Here is a 23,836-nt window from a genome sequence, read left to right on the forward strand (position 1 = left end):
TTAATAAATGGTACAGGAAGATGAATCATCACATGTCCATTTTAGGAATTAAATGCAATTATCTCAGCATCATGAGAAGGCAAAATTGCTGAACTAACCATTGAGTTGTTGCTTTTTTTATATTCAAGAGATTAGATTGTTGAATTAATTTTGATTCCTCTTCAAGCTTAAATATTTTTCACAGTCCTATCTGAAGCATAAAGATACAACTAAGGCAGGTCAGTCCATTTTTGTCAGCCCAGCACCTCACGCCAGAGTCAAGAACATTTAATTAAAATTAATCTACCTCTGGGAATAAACCTTGGGTTTGTGCACTGATTTGGAACTTTGGAATGCAATGTCCCTCTGAAGCTTTCCAGTTTATTTGGAATCACAAAGAAAATCAGAAGCTTTCTGCTTTAATCTCATCTGCCTTGATGGCTATTTTTTTCCACTTTTTTTTAAGCTATCACCAAGGAAGTCTATTATTTAAAGTCCAGGATTTTCTCAAAGTCGTTACGGAATAAAACCTTTTGCAGCTAAAACGCTTTGCTTTCTATCAAAATATTACCGTAAAAACTGTTGTCCTTGCTGTTTTCTTTTTGCCAAAGAAAAGGTTTTCTGCAGCACAGTTCATGGTTTGTCCTATTATAAGCTGCATAATAAAAACTTAAGTTTGGCAGACAAACTACATCTAGGGACCCATTCAAGCATGTAATATCAGCTGACAAAACAGTGGACCAGAAATTGGGAAAACTGGTTTTGGAGCAACTTAGCCTCCTTCTATTCTATGAAGATGATATACTCACTAAGGTCCCTAATAGCATTTCCAGGAAGCACAGTGCTGCCTGGTGTCATTTTCTGAAACACCAGGGCATGATTACAGGGCACAGTGCTGCACAGCACAGCATATACACATATAAGTTGCATACACACAACCCACTGCCTATCATACATAGATATTACCTTGGGTTTTAAAACTCCACTTTAAGTTAAGAGTCACTGACTTCAGGTCACCTACATTTTCTACTTAACTTGAAATGACATTGTACTGCACTACTTTTCTGGAACAGGTAACTATTACTTTCAAATGTCTATGGCTGTCTTCCTTTTGGTTAGTAAAGAATGCAGTGAAGTCTGTTTTTACTGAAAGCCATAAAATTAAGATTTCTCAAAGCTTGGGAGAGAAGTATCCACTTACTTTACCACAAACCTGAAAAGACACTTATGAATCATTGCAGATTTGTTGGAAATTGAGGAAGAGAGGTGAGCTAGAGCTAGGGGAAAGAAAAAGGACTGGTTTAGAGAATATAAGAATGTCAATCATTAAGTGAAGGAATACTATGTGCATATCTTTCAAAACACTTCCAATATCTACCCAGAATTTGGTAAGAACTCATACCAGTGAGAAAGAGATGATACACAAAAGAAGATGGGCTAATAAAATAAATAAATAACTAGATAAAGACATTCTAGACTAGACAAAGGGACAAACAAGGATTTGGCTTGAAGAAAAGGCAGAAAGAACAATCAAGTTAAAGACAAAGTAGAAAACAAAATGGTATTGCTTAATAATATAATATTTATTTATAAAAATATGATCACCCTGGTCCTATCACATTAATTTCTTAGCTATACTTTTCCTCAGATCTGACTTAATAAAACAGATTGACATTTACTAAAATCATTAAACTTGCCATGTAAAAGATAAATGACAACTAAATTGCACTACAGAAGTGAATGCTTTATCATTTGAGACTTCTAGAAGCACAAAGAAAAAGCCAAAGGAAGAATTTGTACCAGTAACAGTTAGTCATTTTCTTTTTTTATTTTAATTCAGTCTATATAGCTATGGTAAAAAGTATGAAAATAAAAGGCCGTTCATTGAACTGCCTCCTGCAGATTCCAGAACCACTTTGCTGCCAGAAAATACAAGCTTGAGTTAGCAGAGTCCTTTATTAAATGTTAGCCATTTCCCTCAACTGCACTCCACAGATGTAACTTATTCACCTTTATACACTATTTTTTTAAATATGAAATTCAAACAAAATCTGTTATTTATAGTTCTGAAGAGAAATTAGCCTCCAAAGAACAGAGCACAGCTAAGGATTATGAACACACAGTGAGCTCTAACATTGATGTTTGTTCAAGGTCAACAAATCAGCACTTTAAGAAGACATGCTCAACCCAGAAGTATACTGGCCTATTAATTTAAAAAATTAAATTAAAAATGCTACTACCCTCAATTTTTTTCTACTATTGCTTTCTTTTAGGGTCAATTTAGCTAAAAGCAAAACTACATTTAATTCCATAAATGTTAGTTGCAGTTAATATTTAATAAAAAATGTACAATATTCTGATACAGCTGAGATCTGTGTTTACAGATTTAGATTATTAATGGTCTTTTAGCACAGTTAAAGACATAGCTGTGATATACAGAAGGATAACACTGCAATAGAAGGCCAAACTCTGCTTCAAAGATACCAAAGATCAGCACTGAGTATCAAGACTTCCCTGAGCTCATTCTGCATAAGTGCAAGAAAAGTCAAACACTAAGTGCTAGTTTTCAGTAAGTGGTATGCAACAAATATGCATAATTAAGAAAAAAAACAAGTAATCAGTAACAGTAAGCAAAATACAAACATCATCTTGCAATGCAATTATTTTTGAAAAGGCACTCTACAGTAAATTGTGAAAATGAAATTCCCTAAAACTAACATGAGATTTGTTCGCTTCAGCAAATGATTGCAGCTGAGTTCAGATTGTCACTTAAAGCTGGAATTCAATCTCTTTCTTATGTGTTTAATTAAAACACTCTTTAGTGTTTGAAAAGAAACACAGCCAGTTTAGCCTGTTTATTAAGGTGGTTTAGTTCTGCTACAGTTAGGAAAGTTTCCTCTTCTCTTTCTCTCTTCCCCAAACACATTAGCTTTCTCCCAAAAAAGATCCCAAATTGTATCTACCATTGGTCAGAGGCCCAATGCTACTCAGTACAGTTCCTACAGCTAGACAAAGGCTGGCTTTAAAACAAAAAGTATTCCATTTAATAAAACATCATCATAAAAAAAAAAATGAAGAACACCTAGCTCGTTGATTGTTCTGCTACTTTAGGGAAAATAAAAGGGGAGGGAGGGAGGGAGGAAGGGAAGCAATGCACATCTCAGAAAAAACACACTGAAGTTACAGTGCGGTTGCACATATTCCTGAATGTTGTGTTAACATTGCCATTGTTTACGTGAGTGGGACACCCACAAAACTAACATTAGGAGACAAACAGAATTGTACAAGTAGTTTTGTATCTCAGAAGTCAGACAGTTCTGCAAAGGTAATGGAGAGCAAAAGCTCCCCCTCTTTTCCAGAAGTTAGAACAGAATGGAGATGCTACAACCCATTGCAACCTATTAATGACAGGTAGAAACATAGCATACTTGCTATAGGTAGTCTGGGCTGTTAATAGACAATGTCAGTACCATTCAGGAGCTTCTTACAGAGATTCTGCATTACAGATGGTACCAAACTCCTTACTCATCCCCATAAGTAGGTGTAGCTTAATCCTTGTCATAAGTGTCTAATTATTTCATTAAAACTTATGCACTAAAGTATTTCTGACTTTCTTGGACCCAGGGTACTTCTTTTCAATAATTAAATACTGCATTTTCTCTGGCTCTCTTCCCATAAATTTCTATTCCTTCCCCCGGCCATAGTTATGATTAATTTCCTTTTTATGCCATTCCAGATTGAGATAGCAGATAAGCATAAATTCAGTTTCTACCTGAAAACCGGAATAGCCGTGAAATGTGGGTGCACTTCCCTAAACCTCTGTGCAGAGGAATGAAATAATTAAAAGAGGAGTTCCATGAAGTAACTAACTCATTTGTTCTAATCTATTACATCAAGAATCATACAAAGTATACAATGAAAAGGAACATAAGCACAAGAAACAAAAGCAGAACTACTGAGAGTACAGTTTTGAGACTGACATTGGTTTCACTTTACAGCTCCAAGGACTATCAAAGTGGTGAAAAATCTGGAATGGCAGCAGGAAGATGAAGATAAAACCTTATTTAGATGCAGTTCAAATCCCATACAACTTAACTCTTTAGTTAATATGTTAAAAAACAAACAAACAAAAAAAAAAAAAACCCAAAAAAAACTGTAGGATACCTCTAATTCCCTAATTTTGCATCCTGTTCTAGCCCCAGGGAAAGTCAGCGACAGCTCTTCGCAGTCATGCATGGAAAAGCATATTGATTCAATTTTAAACTCAACCTGCAAAATACTTGTACAAAGTATTAGACTTATTCATGAAGTGAAAGAATATCGTTATGCTTTCTCAACAATTGCATTTTTTCTCTACTGCAGTGGTCAAGAATGTTAAAAAAAATCACGTAAATTAAATCTTACATAAAAAATTCTTAAAAGTTTAGTTATTTTTAGATACCAACTCTTATTTTAAACACTGCCTCTATACAATTATTTGAATATTTCTCACTGTCTTTAAATACATGATCAGGTAGAAAGACAGGTAAAAAAGTTAAAATGCCTCTATTTTACTCAATTGCTTTCTAATATGCTTAGTTTCCATAGGTCCAAGTACAGATTGTACATTTTTTTAACACATGTGGGCTAAAGATGTATCAAATCAGGTACTCAGAATTACAAACAATCAAAATCAGAGGCTGTACTACAGTGCTGTGTCATAAGTGTTGAAGAAGAAAAATAGAAATAATCTTGGGAAACAGCCAGTTTTCAGCCTTTCAGAAAGAAATGTAATTGACTGATTCTTTAATATCATGTTGTCATATTTTAAATTGCATTAAACTACCATCATTGATGTTCTCGTATCAGTTGATCATAATTCAGCAATTAAAGAAGAGCCATTTGAAAAAGATATAACATGAAACAGATGGACACACATTTTCATTTATTTAATTCATGCTGCTCTTTGATGTTTCTCAGCTAGCTTATGCCTGCTTTTTCCTGTCTCCTCCTCTTCCCTTTTATTTTGGTCTCTTTTTTTCTCTGTTTGCACCCTGACAGCCCCAACTGCAGTCTCAAAAGACAGAGACTACACTGCCAACTTATACTGGCATTCCATCCAAGAACGGAAGCAAAGGGATGCAGGGGACCACTACTGCCATTGGTAATGTAATAGAAGAAAACCTTCCTATGTGGGAAATGCATGTATACACACTATAAAGAATATATGCGCAAAACCTGCACCTTCAGACCCAAGTAGCCTCAACAGTCTTGTTTGCAGTTCTTAATCAGAATAAAATACATCCTCCAACCCACTATAGTGTGTGGAAACCACCATAGAAATGCTCTTTTTTCCTGAGATAAAAGGGATGATAGAAAATGAAACCCCAAAATACATATGTATCTTTGAAAGGAGAAGGGAAGGAAGAGGGAAGGAGGATACATTTTATCTGTGTCTGCTGGCCTGGAAAATAAATACTGCTGTTGTGCAACTCTGCAGCTGCTCACTCTCAATTTGTTGTTTTCATTCTGGTTTTTATGATTTAATCTCATATCCTTACCGTTAATTTGAAAAGGATTCAGGAAGCTTTATTCATTAGTCTTGCTTCAAATGATGATCTTACCGATCATGGTCTTTCAAAATACCAAGAAGCAATTTTTTTTTTTTTTTTTGACATGGCTCACCCTCTGATAGATGCAGCAATAATAAATTGACTCATGAAACATGAAAACAAAACTTCTCACAATATTTTCATTATGGTTTTGCATTGAATCTCATGAAAAATATCCTTGAGGGGAGGTTTTCTAATAGAATGCACGACAAATAATTATTGAAAATTCAATGTTAACATTTTCAAATTTTTGAAAGCATTTTGGATTCATACAGGATGGATTAGGGGGGAATAAAAACCAAGGAAAAAAAAAAAAAAAACAAACAAAACCACACACACAAAACCACAACACTCAATTGTTCACATCTACCTGAACTTCATAATATCACTTCAAATAGGCATTAGATTAGAAATAGTTATGTCATCATAACTTTGCACTGGGAAGACGCATGGGCTGTTTCCCACTTCAGGAGAGCTATTGCTTAAAAAGTATTGTGAAATACCATATGGTTTAAAACACTGAATTTATATGTGTTTTAAATGACTTTACAAGGGATCTTACCAAGAGTAAGAAAAATAATTATTTTACAACTCCAGCATGGCAACACCACCTAAAGATCTAACAATTCAGGCAAAGAGAATGACACATAAAAAAGCTTTGTATCAGCATTAATGTTCCCTGTTCTCCAGCTTTTATTAGGGCACTGTACACATTTTAATAGCACATTATAAACATTTGTTTTGGCTTAGGCTTTGGAATGAAGAAATCAACCATTTCACAAGCTGATTGCCTGCTAGAAAATGACTCAAAAAACATTATGTCTGTTCAAATAATTTTGCTGCTAGGAAGGAAACACAATGTATTGAATGATGAGGGGCATAGGTCTTGGGAACAATACAGTACGTGTATGGTTTTGATCAAAATAAAATAAAAAGGACCCTTTTGTACAATCCAGAATTAATGTGAAAATGGATAGTACAAATCAAAGTACTGCAGTGCATACAGTCATAAATCTACCATCTGTGCACAGCAGACCTCAGAATGGACCTTCTGGGTCTATGGACTACATAAAGTAATATTTTGCATTTCTTTGATTCACATAATTTGGCAGTTTTCAGGGAGTTTACTGTTACACTGCATCAGCATACATATTCTGCTCACAAGGTTAAGTCCGTGAAAACCACTACATGTGGTTACTTCTCAGCTGCCCTAGCATAAAATCTCCATGTGATACAGATTATGCTAGTCTCACCTCAATGTCAAAGACAGTCAGCTACTGAAAGTAATCTAACACTGGCTCCTACAGTGTGCCTGCTGCCTCTGCCTTCTCCATGCGTTTACTACACAGAAAGCAGTAAAAACACTGTAAGGCAAATTATAAATATTGGATATGAACTAGAAAAAAAATTAATAATGAAAACCTGTTCTGCTGGTGGTAAGTACAACTTGTTCCTAAATAGTTTTTGACTTCTCTTTTCTTCTGTAATAGATCCAATATTAAAAAAAAACGTTCTTGGTGAATGTGCAATCCAAAATCATCCCAGACTTCTTCAAAGCAACAAATTTCAGATCAGTCAAAGATCTACAGTCAAGTACCTATCTGTCTGTCTGATCAGTTCGGCATCCATTGATTGCAAATGGGACTGTTGCATCCATCAAGTGAACAGAATACTAATCTAATGGGTGAAAAAGATCATATTATTTTAATGAAGAATAATACTACTAAAGAAAACAGGGAAAAAATATGGTGCATACTACTCAAGAATGGAAAACCAAAAAAGCACAACCAAAAAAGACATAGCAAGGAATGAGACAGAAATTACATTGATGTTCTTGAGATTCAAGGAGTGAATGATGCCCTTTACACTGTGACCAAGTTGTGTCCAGGTGACCAAGATGAGATATATGATACTTGATATAAAGAACTACTAAGTAATGGTTGCTGCAACATCAAAGGAAGCTTTATATGTTTTGAAAAAAATTGATAAAAAATTACATTTTCCCTTTCTATTCAAAACATAAGAACCCAAGCATAGAGTCCTAGCAATACTTTTTTCCACAAGTGTTTCACTGTTTTAAAATTTTTTAATCATTTTTTGTGTCAAAACTGATGTGTTTTGGATGAAAAGTAAAACAGAAAATATAGGTCTCACTTTCTACTTACTTCTGCTATTGGCATTGTGCAAGATAAAGAACAACCACTTCTAAATGTTTGAGACTTTTTTTGGCTATTTCCCTATTATTTTGGACAGTTTGAATAGCCATGTTTTTCTCCTAGAACTAGTTTATCTACACAAATGGTCTGCCATACTAGAGTAGCTCAATTTCTGCATAGAATTGATTTAAAAATAGAATAAAAAATTTGTCATGATGATCTCCCATCTAACATGTTTCTCTGCTGGCTGGTTCTTTTAGTAAATGTTAAGAAAAAAGAAATAACAAAACTGTAACATGAAGCATTCAGAAAAGACGACAGAAGGCCAGAAGCCTTTAAGAAAAGTTATACACAATTTCTTGGTCACAACTGCAACTTTCAAATAGATAAAATGAGTTTTCTTAAGTTGGTCAATACTAGTAGGCAGAACACATATGGATCTATAAATATTAATCTTAAAATTATATCAAATTATGATACATATTCTATGCATTACTTTAGTATAAAGATAATAATATATTATCTTTTGCTTTTAACAGTGGTTGAATGTAATAAAATTGTATGCCTACCCAGTATTACTGCTGAGAATAGCAATGGCACCACAGCATACAAGGTCCAAACTTAAGGCCTATGTCCATCCTTGAATTCCGGCATTGTCTCTCTCAGAGACACTGATATTCTCATCTAACAGCTTATTTGACCAATCAGACGTTGATTGGGCATCAAGGAATCCTTTTCATTGTCTCCAGCAAAGGAAAGACAGTTATGGTGAGGAACATTAGGGAGGAAAATCATTCAGAAGACCCTCTAACCTTCAATAGCATGTAACATATATCAGAAATATATTTTAAGCATACTTGCATATGTTCATTAGGGAACACTAATATTAGTATTCAAATAAAACAGGAAGAGGGTAATGACTGAAAAAACAATAGGGATTTACACAGTATGTTGAGTAGGAGTGATCACAATCAGAAGAATTATTCTAATTTCATGCACAAAGTCTACATTCTTCCTGTTGGTAAATATTACTTTATACTGTCCATGTTTACCATACAGCTCTTCTTAGGGTAAATGTATATTACATAACTGAATTATATATGTATTTGTACATTCTTCTCTCTATCTCTTTCCGTATGCATATAATATAAAAACACTTCCAAGTACAAGAAGGGGTTGTTTGGGGGAAGGGGGGGGGGGGGGGGAGTTACCATCATATTATGTATGATAACATTTCTCTGGCAAAATTAAGGAAAAAAAAAAAGATCCACAAGAGAATCAGACTCTTTCTCCTGCTCTTTAGCATCAAGATTCCAGCTGTATTTCCCAGAGACCATGCACATAACTGAGGAGTGCTCGGAGCCACTAAGTACTGAACCCAGTGAAATCAGCTGCAATCAGAGCAAAGGGCAACAGCCAGAGTAAGTTAAACAAAAAGGGTTAGATTTATTACATTCAATTTGTTTCCAAATAAGACCAAAAACAGGAAATAAAACATAGTGGAACACAAAAGATGGGGGAAAAGGCAAACAATTATAATTATATTAGCCATAAAAGATATTATAGCTGTCTAACTTGTTTCAAGCTTGCAGAATAAATATTGTAAGGAGGTCATAGCTGGGCAGCAGAGGAAGGCTGCCAGATTACACTGCTCTGGCTGCCAAATTTGAAGGCAGGTGGAGGTCTCTGGAGAGAGAAGGTATCATTTCCATGGAAACATGTGAGCAAGCTTACTCTCTTCTTTCTGTTCTCACTGTATTTAAAGTTTTATTCTGGTCTTGCTTAGAAAGAAATTAAATTTATTCAATGAAATGGTTTTTACTTTTGTGTTCCGTTAAACGTAGCCGCAGAGGTTGAGAGCCTTCTGGTGCCTTTTGGTACAATCACATCAAGAAAAAGGGAGGGAAATTCCAGCTCCAGCCTCTGGCTAAACTGGATCTTACTACATGAGCACTGAAACAGCCACAGTTTCAATCAATGCCAAGTAACACTGAGATAAACCAGTGAAGAAAAAAATTTCATACTAATGACAATAACTAACAGCAAGAAACAGAGAAACCATGAAAAGTGAAAAGACTCAGGTCATCACACAGATTTCACCATCTTCAAAACTATATACTGCAATTACCACCAGATGTTTTAAATCCATAGTCTGAACACCCACCATCTTCCATTCACCTCCTTTTTTTGAGTCTTATTTTGGACTGCTAAAATTCTGCCATTAAGTTAGCGGTCACAAAGGAAATATGGTAACATTATGTACAGTGTAACGACTATGACTGAACAAAGCTGCAAGCCCATGGACAAGCTCTGTCACATTGCATCTGTCATTTTCCATATTGTTTTCTGAGAAGGAATGATAACCACACATTGTCCATGACCAGCTGCAGCTTTTTAGTATTGTTTCAAAAAGCCCAGTATGTATCTCATAAGCGACAGAACAAAAATAAAATAAAACTTAAAATGCAAAATAATATTTGTAGCATAAATTCAGCAGATCTTACAGTATAAACATTAAATACTTTCTTACCTGTCTGATGTTGTGTCTGTTGTTACTTGATGCTTTACTCCTGAACCATTCTTAATTGAATCTTGTCTTGTGAGCCCTTGAGATCTGTTTTTGTCCAGAACTTGTGTGGATATGTCACCTGATGGTCCTTGGTACTGCGAATGCTCCTGCAGCTTTGCTTTTTTCTCTTGAGGTGCCTCCTCGTTCTGCAGACCTCTAATACCTTCTTGGTCAGGCTGCTGTGGTGCATTTGATCCACTGTTATAGAACCAGGCTCCTGATTTTGTGAGGATTTCTTGTTGTTTTCGGCACAAGTTACATACCCACATTACCTGTTCAGACATATTTAAATGGAAAATCTGTTAGCTTGTAAACACTGTATACAAAGTTTTCATCAAGCATACATCAATTCATTGTTTCCATTTCTGAAGGCAGAAAGAATAGTCTTTTAATTCTCTCTATTAAGATTACAATAATCTAGCCACAGTACAATAAAATATGTCTGTACAACCTTAGAGGAAAATTTTTAAAAAAATATGAATGCAAAAATACTTTAATCTATTTGTGCTTCATCATTTATAATGCAAGTGAAAACCACAGACAGTAGCAATATGAAATTAAAAGGATCTGCATATCGACATTTCAATGGCAGTAAATGTAAGATTTGAAAATGAAGCTAGTTTGATGGTTGAATCACATGGAAAATGTAGTTTCTACCGCCACAATACATCTAGCTGAGTCCACCAGAAAAGGTTTCAGAAGCTGCAATCTGTATCTTACGTCTATTCTCCAGGCAGTTATCTAACAGAAAATTTGGGTCATGTTGCTTAGTCAAGCCTCACCAAAAATGTTTTGATAAAAGCTTCATATAGAAGGCTACTTGGATGTAAGGTTCGTACCCAAATTAAACTCGCTGACTGCCTTATTCACAAATCGCCAGGCTGGGGCAGGAAAAGGAGGCATCACTTGCCCATTTAATGGTGGCAATACAGCCCACCCTGGTAAACTTCCTTCTTAACTTTTTGCAGTGCTGATACTCCATCTGTGAGAACTCACGTCTGTTTATTGCAGCAAAACAGAACAAGCTATGAAAGCGCTGAGGGTAAAAAAGAGACTCCCTGAGTAGCAGCTTGCTGTCTGAAATAGGTTAGATGTCCTGATAACAAAGATCAATACTGTGTATGTTTCAGGCCTGGTCGTCACCCAAATACAAATTCAAGAACAGGCCTGTGTTACCTTTGCTAATTACGTTAGAAAGTACATGAAAGCTCCGAACTGAAATTTCAGCACCAAAGACAGAAGTACTTTTGCGCTCTTTAATCAATAGCAACTAAAAGCCTTTAATATTTCTGCTTGGCTTGTACACAGCTGAAAGAAGTTCTAAACTATCCATATACCTGTCAGTGCAATGCAAGGACCAGATTCAAAATAATTACTGAAGTATACACATATATAATGATTTGAATGACTACAAGATAAAATCCCCCAAAAGTTTTGTGTGTGTTATTTTTCCTTCTATTAGTAGATGTTAAAATGTTACAGAAACTAGATATCACAGTCTAAACACTTGAGCAACTATGTCCTTGGCTGACAGCCACATTTTGTCCCAGTACAATACACTCCAGTATTATTCCCTTGTACCCAACAGAATGGAGGTCCTTCTGAATGGATAACATTAAGTATCTATCCTCTAAAAGTAGAATCAGTAAGAGTACTCCTGACCTACCCTGACTCCTGACCTTTTTAAAGAAAGAGAACAATTTACTTAAAGTATTTCATCTTCAAAAAAATTCAAACACACAGCATGAAAAATGCATATATTAATGTATTTTGTAGATTTTTTCTGCCTTTCTAAGAGAGATTCATAATATTTATAGCTAACACTTCTGATAAAGCCTTACTTCCAATGTACTTTCAACATGTAGACTTCCACAGTGTTGACCCAAGCAGTTACAATTTTAGCTTCAAATAATCACAGACAATGAGCAGAATGGCGACGGTCACGCACACATAGAAATGTACATGCTTTCAATGAGCACCAAGCAATTCAAGCTTTCAGTTAGGACAGGGCTACACTGACTTCTCCATCTGATCATAGCATATAGAAGTATTCTTGCAGTTTTAAAAATACTGTTAATTTACGGTGCAGAACTCTCAATTAAATGACAGACATACGTGTAAGATAGTGTCATAAGAGCACAGATGGGAAGGTGGCATATTCCTGGACAGGATTTCTCCTTCTGCCCCCAGGTGCCTGTGACAGAGTGCTCAGCAGCTCACACACATGCAGAGCAGCTCTGTACCTGCCAAGTCCCTTCCAGGGCAGTGCATTTCACATGACCGTGACAGCAGCACAGAAGAGAAGGGAAGGGGAAACTATACGAGTGGATTACATACTTAATACGTGCATTTTGACATATCTGCAAAGAAGAACCACAGAATTTTCCCTTCTAAAACGGTAATTAAAAAAAGGGGTAATCCCTTACATCAGAAATCTGCACACTAAAATAGGCACACCACCTACTACATCCATTTTCAAATCTCTTCACCACCACTATAGAGTTCAACTGTCATGAACACATTTTGTACACGAACATCAGTGTTGCATTTTGTGGCTGTCAGTTCTTCTCAAAATGGGAACGCTGCCAATTTGAAAAGGAAAACATGGGCAAAACTCTGCTTTCCAACATCTCTGATTATTTATGTACTAGTTTACAACTACAATCTAACGTGCTAGTGGCACTGTACCGAGAGCTGCATTTCCATAAAAAAGGCTGAAACACCACCTAGTGCCTACAATAAGAACTGCTTAGGTTTTGTCAAATTTCTCCCGTAGTGTGAAAACAAACAAACAAAATATATCTAGCCTGACATTTGCACGTTAACTCTTAATTTAATTTGGTTTTTTAAGAAAAATGTATTTTTTATACAACACTGAAAAGAACTATCCCGAATTTGGATTAGACAGATTTACCTCAAATCTTCCATGTGCTTTCTATTCACAAAGATTAATTCCATGCATGGAACGAACACATTCTAACTCATTTTGGATTTCTTCACCATTTATTACATTATTCATAATATGCTTTCACTTCTGCTAACACCGCCCAAAAGCTTTCGTCACATAATACCAGCACTTTTTATTACACAAGCCCACAAAAACAAATTCTGCAAAACCTGCAATAATCAGTCATTTCACAACTACACATCAGGCATAATTAATGCATAAAAAACCCCACTCCTTTGTATTGTCCTAAATATTTTTTTTTATTTTTCTATTAAAGTCTTCAAAACACATTTCACATACCAATTTAAATTCAATACAATGGAAAATATTTTTATAAAGAAATTACATCTGCAGACATTTTAAAGCAAAGAATATCTAATTTAATAAAAATTATAAAGCATGACAATTGGTTTAATATATTCATATAAATTATGTGAAAAGACAGCTACCTTACAAAATAATATTCACTTTTCTCCTAACACTAATTTCTAAGAACCAAATGGAAATCTTTATTTAAGATTAGATTAAAAGGCACAGTATATTTGATTACGTATCAGCCTGAGTTTGATAGCTTAGACACTACAATCTAAGATATAATTACACCAAATCCTCATCAGCCTTCAGAACATTACTTTGAATTACAGGTGTGTCGACGTGCAAAATTGGACTGGAAGGTTTCCATCGGACAGTAAGATTTATTATTACGGTCTTACCAAATCTCTTAGAGTTCATCTGCTTGGCAGAAACACCTAACATATTAGCATTATATTAACTGTTGTACTTGCTGCTAGCATTCTTCTGAAAATTTCACTTGGCTTAAATATATTTATTTTGGGTCTTTTTCTCCTCATATTTTATGTAAGATACAATTCCTTAAACATTGTACAAGGCAACAAGAATAAGCATTGAAAGGAAGGGGGAGACAAATGGAAGAATAGGAAAACTCTTTGCTTGGGTCCAGCATCAAGGTAACTAATGACGTTTACTAACACTACAGTTAGTACACTTTTTTTTTTTTCCCTCCAGTCTGTCAAAGATGCAAAACAACCTCATTACATCACAGAGCAGTGCAATGTTTGAAGCCATCCTGTACCAAGGAAGTTTTTTTGAGGATAGAGTACTTCACCTCTCCATTAGTCACCATGTTCACTTGGAATAGACACTGCCGAACCAGCATTGGCACTCAGTAACATTAATCAGCTTGCCCTGTGCAGTCACAGAAGTTACAATTATACAGCAAATCTATGTATCTTTGGCTAATGTGGCCCTAGTACAAGTAGGGCCCAACGGTATCTTCCTTACCTCTAGTCCCAATTTCTGCTGATCTTTCCCCACTTTGCCTATTTGAAATACAGCAGTGTTTACAAAGAACTCTAAGTTTAAGTGGGTCTCCTGGTTCTGGGACTTCTAGGGTCACTTTGAATATTGTCTCCCTAGAAAATTAGATTGAACTGCTTTTCTGGTTATTGGTTTGTTTCTGAATACATTAAAAAAACCCAAAGTTTTCCAGTAAAACAGCAACAGCAGTCCCTGTCAGAAGTAAAACTTTTAAGTACTCTGCATATTAAAGTTCAAAGCTCTTTGAATTACAATAGAACCTTCTTGAAGTTAGCTAAAACATAAAATCCTATCTATTCGGTTCTATACACCACCAACAAATGGCTCATGTTTGCTCCGAAAAACAATAACTCCCTTCCTTCCCTCCCCTCTGTGCCACCCCACCCCACACCCCATCTGAAATCTGTGTTCTCTCTTACAGCTAAGAGTACGGATTTCCATATTGTTGAGGGAAAAAATTTATTCCTTATTATGAGGTGCTTCCTTTAAAAATTTTAGGTTTGATATTCCTTTTCAATGAAAGCAATTGCCTACAACTGTGTAAGACTTATACATAACATGCATTATCAATCATCAACATTCATATTTCTGGAAAACACAGACACTTTTGCAACGGCTAGAAGATTTAGGGCTTATCTATAGAGACACTGTTCTAGAGATTCAGGTCTAGACCCCTGATCCATCTTTTGCAGTCAGTAAGACCTGTTTTAAAGATATATCTTTATATCTTTATATATATATTACATATAAGATATATATATATTAAAACAGATATTATATGTTTTAAAGATATATCATTATTTTGGATATATATATATTAAAACATATATTATATGTTTTAAAAATATATCATTACCTTGGAGTGAATGGAATAAATCATACCTATTTTATGTTCACATGTTGCAAACAGCAAAGTCCAGATACATTTTTAATGAAGCAGAAACTTTTCCAATTCATTTTACTGCTCTGACTGTATAGACAAGTCATCATCATGTAAACATGAGTGCCTGCCCACCATCAATTTCTACCTTTTTTCAAAGAAATCTTGGTTTTCTGCTGTTCTTTTTCCAAGCATCTATTCTTTTTTGAAACTTAATAGCTTTTCTCTTTTCTTTTCCAATGTCAGTCCTACTTTGAGCAGGAGGTTGGACTAGATATATCCCAGGTCCCTTCCGAACTGAATGATTCTATGATCATTTGCAACTGCATTTTGGTAACTATTTTTCTGCATAAAAATAAATCCCAAGTAACTGTTTTAAGGTCAACAGAACAACTCTGGATTTATTTGATTGTAACTGAGAACAAAAACTTGCAGTGGTTACAGTACTGTGAAATATTCCTTAAAGATAGTTTAGTTTTTTATTGTATATCAATCAATTTTACTGCTTCACTTTCAGAGCAAAATGAATCTGCAAGATTTCATATCCTCTAAAAAGAAATTAATAAAATTATTGACACTGCATGATAACATTTCCTACAACCAGAAGATTGTAGGTTGGGGAGGTTTAGACATTAGGAAGTATTTATTTACCAAGAGGGTGGTCAAACACTGGAACAAGCTTCCTAGAGAGGTGGTTGATGCCCCAAGCCTGTCAGTGTTTAAGAGGCATTTTGTTGGTGCCCCTAATAACATGCTTTAACTTTGGGCCAGCCCTGAATAGGTCAGGCAGTTGGACTAGATGATCATTGTAGGTCACTTCCGACTGAAATAGTCTACCGTACCCTACCCTACCGTATCCTATTCTATTCTGATACTGCACCATAGAAAACAGAGGTTATATCTTAGTATTTATCCATTCAACTCTAATTTTTTCATCCAACTCTATCTGTGGGATATCTTCACCCTTTGTGTCACACTATTTCCTTCTGTGAAATCAATGCATTTAGTCAATGAAGTATACCATAGGAGCAAAATTAATCTCTGAATTTGTGACTGTTACAAGAGTTCTAAAGATTACCTATTTTTTCAGTATTTTGCTATGCCACTAGTCTGTGCTATGGTACTGACTTTCACTTTCATGTAAGTAATAAAGTTATAATCAGTTTGACCAAATGCCAAAACTGCTGTGATGTTTATTGGCCCTATATCTTTAATGACCCATGGATACCCATGCCCCCAAATTGTACTAAATACCACAAGGATTCCAATGCTAGTTAATAGAAGTGGGTAAGCTTACAATACTGGTATGAGACTAACATCTTCACATGTATTTTAAAGGATATGTGTATTTGCAAACAAAAAATTTGTTTACTGAGAGGGTGACTATACTACACTATAAACTCTTGAGTTTGTAGTGAATAGATATATTATGTATGAAAAGTTATGATGGTCATAAACAACCAAGTCAGCATAAAATAAATATAAACTTTCTAGTGCATGGATTTGATACAGGATCTAGTTACATGATTCTATCTTTTAAATATAAGAGAAAAATATTTAAGTGACCACAATTTTAAAAAGGTATACTCACTCTTTTGTACTGACACTGTATTTATCATCCTAATTGACAGTTCATCTCTCCTATCACTTTTTATTACCCTTAAGGCACATACCAGCAATTTTGTATATACATTTTTTTTCAACCAAAAGTACAATTAAGACATTTGACTAGGAAACAGATTATCTATGTGAAAAAAGCACAAGCACAGATGTGTTAATATAAGCTAGAGCACATCCTTCCTAAAGTACACTGTATGAAAAGAAGCGGTTCACGTAACTGATATTCTTCAAGGTCTGTAAAGTCACTACTGTGCTTTTTTCATTATGGTACAGGCACAACTCAACATTGTCCAGTCAAAAGTGTTTCTATTAATGCCAATGGAAATAGTGCATAATTCCTGCATCATGCTATATTGATCATCAACAATTCCTTCATGAGCTTTCATGATTTCGTGAAGAACTAGATGGTGTAAACTTCCACTGAAATGGCTCAAGTGAAACCAGGTGTGATCTGGACATAGGACACACCAGTGAATGTTAAGTCCCAGCCAATACAGCTGCACTACTTCTGGAATGGTGTTTGTAAGCCCACACAGTACTCCACAGGGCCATAAGGGCTCACTAAGTAAGTGCAGGCAGTTTGGGCATGAAATAAACCTGCCGTAAGTGAACAGAATCTACAACATGGTTCCACAGTCTTTCTTTAACCCTGGAAACTTGCATAATTATGTAATATATTGAGAATATACAGTTGACCAAGCTACACCTCTACTAAAGTTTCAGATTTGTAACAATCTTAGGAAAGAAAGAGAACTGAGCAAATATTTGCTGTCACTTTTTTCAGCAAGTTTAAGCTCACTAAATAAGAATACTGGATAGAAAGAGGCCTCATGTATTGATTTCAGCTGCCTGCTGCTTCAGGCAACAGCATTTTTTAAACAACTTTATAATTTAATAACATTCCATCTTAAAATTAACTAGAAATAACAGGCAAAAATCTTTCAAAATGCTTTTCCAAGTTCCATAGCTACAATGGAAAGAATGGTTTTTAATTTCCAGTGCTCATTTATTCCAAGATAGTTAATTACTATTTATTCTTGTATCAATGTTGTCATTTCGTTTAAATAGCTCCTTTCTCTCCTCGGTGTTTGCTGCCTGATGTTTTTATAGAGACCAATCACATTCCTTCTCTGCTTTCATTTTTCAAGACCAAATAGATTTTGCTCTTTCAGGCTATGTCTATACTAGCAAGACAAAAATTATGGCACAGGGCCAGGTGCTGGCCCATGATTGCCTGCTAATTCTTATGCTTCCTGGCACAGTTAGGCCTTTGCTAACCAGCATCTCCCAGACAATGCCAGCATACAGGCTAAGAGAACAGCATGGAGTAAGAACTGCTCCTAACAAACAGCTTGGACACAGCTAACCTGCTATGGAAAGCAGAATTTGGGGTTGTTGAGCAGGACTGAGCGACACAGGAGTCTCTGGCCTGTAGTTTAGAATAGAAAATCTTATTAGTCTTTAAATTCCTGATTTTACACTGAGTGCTACTTACCCTCACTCACTTTTACTTCTGGAGTTCACAAGGCTTTCTGGTTCTTTATTATGCAGTATCCTGTTGCTCCCCTGTACTGATAAGCATCCAGCTTTGCGTCACCAATGTATTTAATTACAACATTCTGGTTCTCTATGACAAGGCCAGAAGTGAAAATATTAAAGATCTTCCCCAGTACTAATGCTTGAGGGACTCAGCTAGAAAGCTGGTTATAGCTTTCCCCTCCATATCATTATTCAATTAATCTTCACTGTTCAATTTAACCAGTAATTTCTAGGTGGCTTTGAATCATTTAATCTTCTGCAAAGAAGTTACAGTTAATTGTTACACTCTAATCCCCAGCCATCTCTGCACACAAATGAGTACCTTGGACTCCTCAATCCAACTGGTTTTGCCCATTTGTTCCCTTAATTCTTCAAAAAGTAATTCTTTCTGCAAAGACTGTTGTTAGATCAATTTCCCTGACATAAAAAATTTGTGATGGAGAACAGATAGCTAAATTTTTGGTAGAAGAATACAAATAGGCAGTTAAGGTTGGAGTAAAGTAATATAAGTAGACGTTAGAATTACTAATTTTCAATAGTTTTACAGCAAAGTGATTGACGCTAACAGTTTAAAACACAAATCCATGATGTCTGAAAATATTGTTTTATTTAAGAAAAAATTATTACAACATTTTCTTAAATATTTTTATAATAATTAGTCCAGGCAAAATAATTACTGTGTTCCACCAGATTTGGCACATAATAGAAATCATCCAAATAACAATGCCAAGTTATTTTACTTCACAAGGTTTTTTATTTTCAAAGGCAGTGGTAAAAATATTCAAATATCTTACAGTGATTTGATTTTGAGACTTTTGTTGCCTGAAAGTCTCAATTAGATGTTATTTATGCTACTTTGCATTGAAAGTTCTGTAGTAACATCACAGCTTCATTAAGGAACCAGCTAATAAAAACAACAAATCATCTACAGCACAGAGGTCCTGAGCATATTCATTAGTTAACACTTGTAAACTGTCCAAAGATGAATGGCATTAAGTGTTCACAGGTTATTTAGTATTGCAAGACTGATATCAACATCAAGAGGTCAAAAAGGGAGAAAACGTTACAGGACCACAACAAGCCTGGGGTCTGTATGCAGATGGCATTAAATTGAAGTCAACAGAACTGCACCACTTACATCATCCCTGCCATGACTTATTACTGAAATTGTCTGAGAAAAATGAAAGATCCAACTGTAATGAAATGTAACAGAATGGTAATAGAAAAATTGGGATGCTTATCATGCAGTTACTGCTGTATTGAATCCCACATAAACATTCTTCCACTTAACATAAACTTGTTGCCCAGACTTTTAACAATGTAGTAACAGCAGCACTGCTTTCAGTGCAAGCTGCAAAGCTCAGGCAAAAAAAAAGACATACAGAATTATAGAATATCTCAAGTTGGAAGGGACCCATAAGGATCATGAGTCCAGCTCCCTCCTTCTCAGAGGACTACTTAAAACTGAACCATATGACTAAAAGCATTGTCCAGATGCTTCTGGAACTTTGACAGGCTTGGTGCCATGATCACTTCCCTGAAAAGCCTGTTCCAGTGAGCCACCACCCTCTCAGTGAAGAACCCTTTCCTAATGTCCATTCTGAACTTCCCTTGGCACAGCTTTATTCCCTTTCCTCATGTCCTATCACTGGGTCACCAGAGAGAGGCGAGCAGCACCTCTCCCTCTGCTGCTCCCCTTGAGGAAGTAGTAGACCACGATGATGTCACCCCTCGGGCTTCTCCAAGCTGAACAAGACAAATGACCTCAGCTGTTGCTTATAAGTCTTGCCCTTGACACCTTTCACCATCCTAGTCTCCCTCCTCTGGAAACGCTCTGGTAGTCTGATATCCTTATATTGAGGTGCCCAAAACTGCACGTGTTACTCAAGACGGGGCCACACCAGTGCAGTGTAGGGTGGGACAGTCACCTCTTCCAAGCAGCTAGTTGTGCTGTGCTACCCAGGCTGGAAACCCACACTGAGTTGCATGCTGCTACAACACCTACACATCTTATGCCTTCATGAGATGCAGCCACAGCTAACCCTTGCAGAACAGTAAGAAAATATAAGATTTTAAACATGTTTCACATGCATGTCAGTTTAATTAATTTCAAAACAGAAAAGGAGAATAAAAGTAAAAAAGCAACAGACTTAGTGACATCCAACACACTCAGGTATATATTACTCATCAATATGGTGAAGAGAACAACTATATTTTACGAAAGGAAAAAGGAAGTTATGTACAATGAAATAAAGCTTTATTTTTTTTTTTTTTTATTCCAGTGTCAAATCATCCCCTTAGGAAACACATTTGGGTTTCTACTTTATATATATTGATAACTCTCTGTACTGAACTCTCTGTGTTTCCATAATTATTTCTTCCTTTAAAATATCTACAAGTTCTACATATGCGAAGTCATTCTGCTACTTCAGCAGCCTGTTCAGGTAGCTAGGTGAATGCTTCTCCTTCATTGCTAGCAAAAATTAGCAGGTGTTGAAAGTGTTATTAGCGAGAAACACTGCCTTCCTTAAAATAAATACTCACATGTCACTCAGATAATTGCACCTACATTTTAACAACCACTTCCTGCTTTATTGTTCTTTTGCATCCTTCCCACTTGCAGGGAAAGAGAGATAGAAGGTGGTAAAGCTCTTTACATACACATTATGTGTATGTGAACTGACAGCAGAAAGCAGAACAATGCAAAGCCTCATACCTAGAGTCCTTCATGTTTTTCAAAACTCGTAACACGAGAATACAGATGAAGTAAGAACAGGAAACAAGTAATGGATTAAGTCTCTTGAAGAATACCAATAACTGAATAGGCTAGTAATCTCTCTCCAAGAAAGCATTCACACTATGATTTCAGTTTTCAGCTAAATACTGGTGGGCTTTTGAAAGATTACCTAATTATAAACATAATTTAGTCCTGACAAAAGGTTTTCTAGGAGCATGATCTGGAATCTGTGTCTGTGCTTTAGAAATGACATGCAGTTTGCCTAACAAAGAGCATGTAGTTTGTTAGGAAATCTTTTTGAATAAGCTGTGCAGTTGCTACATTCCATCTCATAGCTGGAAGCTCTTACCAATTTACCTTGATAAAACAGTGCATTTTACTATTGTCATCTCCATGTGGCTTCTGCTTCTCCCTTCTTTTTTTTCAGCATACACTACAGACAACGATGAGTGAAGCAAGTCAGCTGAGACACTACATGCAGCCTGGGCTAGGTTAAATGTTTCAGACTTCAGAAAGAAAAGTGGTTAAACAGGCACTTTCATTGAGATTAAATCCTGACACAATGGTTTCTTTATGAAAGAATTTTTTTATCCTCTCAGGATGTGAAGTTATATGTTTTTTCATTCCCAATTTTGGACCAGATCTAACCCACATTTAACTCTATTGAAAGTGAAGACGGTGGTCTGTTTCTCTCTGATAAAGCCATCGCTTTCTTCCCTAGCTGTTATCTGTAAACTGGTGGCCTGCTCTACCTCAAATAATTGCCTTACACAGCTGACAGCTCCCGTTTTGTGGATTTGGGGCACGAACAAGCCATGACACCTATATGACATACAGATTAGAATGTGCCATAAAGGACACAGCATTATGTTACACTTTCCTAGATTTGGATAAAAAGTAGAAACGGAAATCATCTGAAATACTGACCTGGCAATATCGTAATCAAATGTTTCTGGCTCCCCCTAGTGGGCTCTAGTCATGTCCCACGTCAGCAACACTACAGCAACGCACCAGCAGTAAAAGGCTTTGGAAAGTTGTTACAAAAACTTTGAAGTCTTCCCTCAATACTTCTGGCATTTGTGTAAACAACTCCTAAAGTTAGCCAGATTTCTTTAAAGGTTCCTGTTTCATTTTATTTTTCTTTTCTTTGAGATTTCAGATCTAGATACTGGAAAGGCTTAAAGGCCCTGGTTCAACAATGTATTGATCCAATACCCAAGTAATTTTTACTTGGTTACAAATATATTTTGTATATATTTTGTATAATACTTGGTTGAAAATAAAGACCCCCACCCTGCTACAGTGTTCTCTGATAAAATTTTTCATGCTATAGTGTCAGCTATTCTATTAAAAAACCTAAGTTTAAATACTTTAGGACTTCTTAAAATCTGTGAAATACAAATTTTTAAAGTGCAAATCTTTGTATCTTTCTGAATTTGCAAAATCCTGTGTCAACAATGAACATCCGCCACAGATCAAGATCCTTAAACTACTTTTATTCTTAGAACAGTTTGGTTTGGTTTCACCTCTTCTTCCCCACCCCACCCCCCACACCCCCCGCCCCCTAAGATTTTTCCACCTCAATAGTATACAGGTTCTCCTTAAAATAGCTGGTTTCAAATAATTTCTTTGTATTTCTGTTGCACAGCTTATATTATCAGAGCATTCAGTAGCAGGAACTTTCAAGACCCAAATTACTGTTGGAATCAGTATTCCAATAAAACGTTTCATTATTTTGTAATTGACTAAAATTATACTTAAAGAATTTTAATTTTATTCCCTAATTTGAAAGCTTTTTTCCTGCATCTGCCAGTACAAAGAAATCAAGTGTTTGAAATCCTAATCTAAAAGTCACAGAAGCACTGACAAAGTTTTGTGTAGTCTTTCTGTTGGTTTTGTTCTTTGTTTTTTACAATTATGACACTAGTTGCTTTAATATGTTTAAATCAAAGTGGATGACAGATGATCAGCATGCCAGTAAACTGCTTTCTAGTTTTATGTAATGGATGACCGTGACTGAGCTTATGAAGATCAGTTTACCATCACAATTCTAGAACTGAAAATCCAGCCCATTCCTCAAAATACAATTATATACACTGATAGTACTTCAAAAGATTTTTTAAAAATGCTAAATTGTAAAAAAGAAATTCTGAAAGATTGAGGGCTCCTCATACTTCAATCGTTTGCAAAGACAAAATTGTTCCAGCTTCAACTAAACTGCCTCAAAGAGATAAATCTCTCAAAGACTGATTCCATGTGACCGATTTACAAATGAGGGAACAAAAGACCTCTTTCAGGAAAAAAAAATAATAATTTTAGATCAGTACTACTTCTGTGTGAAGTTTGGACTATGTTTTGGATTTGTGCTGAAACTAGTGTGAATAACACACTATGTTTTAGTTGGTGCTGAGCAGTGCTTACACAGCATCAAGGCCTTTCCTCCTCAGACTGCCACACCAGCAATTAGGTTGGAGGTAAAA

At 35.7% G+C, this 23,836-nt stretch overlaps 1 protein-coding gene across 46 annotated transcripts in view; it reads right to left on the minus strand.

The window, feature by feature from the left end:
* Nucleotides 1–23,836, minus strand: part of RIMS2 (regulating synaptic membrane exocytosis 2) — a 485,159-nt gene that overhangs the window by 351,122 nt on the left and 110,201 nt on the right. For all 46 annotated transcript variants that reach the window (XM_055705905.1, XM_055705897.1, XM_055705915.1 and 43 more), the window contains one exon: nt 10,257–10,567. In XM_055705905.1, coding sequence (XP_055561880.1) covers nt 10,257–10,567 — 311 coding nt within the window. The remainder of the gene's footprint in view (nt 1–10,256; nt 10,568–23,836) is intronic.

Source organism: Falco cherrug, chromosome 3, assembly GCF_023634085.1.
Source record: "Falco cherrug isolate bFalChe1 chromosome 3, bFalChe1.pri, whole genome shotgun sequence".
NCBI classification, from domain to species: Eukaryota; Metazoa; Chordata; class Aves; order Falconiformes; family Falconidae; genus Falco; species Falco cherrug.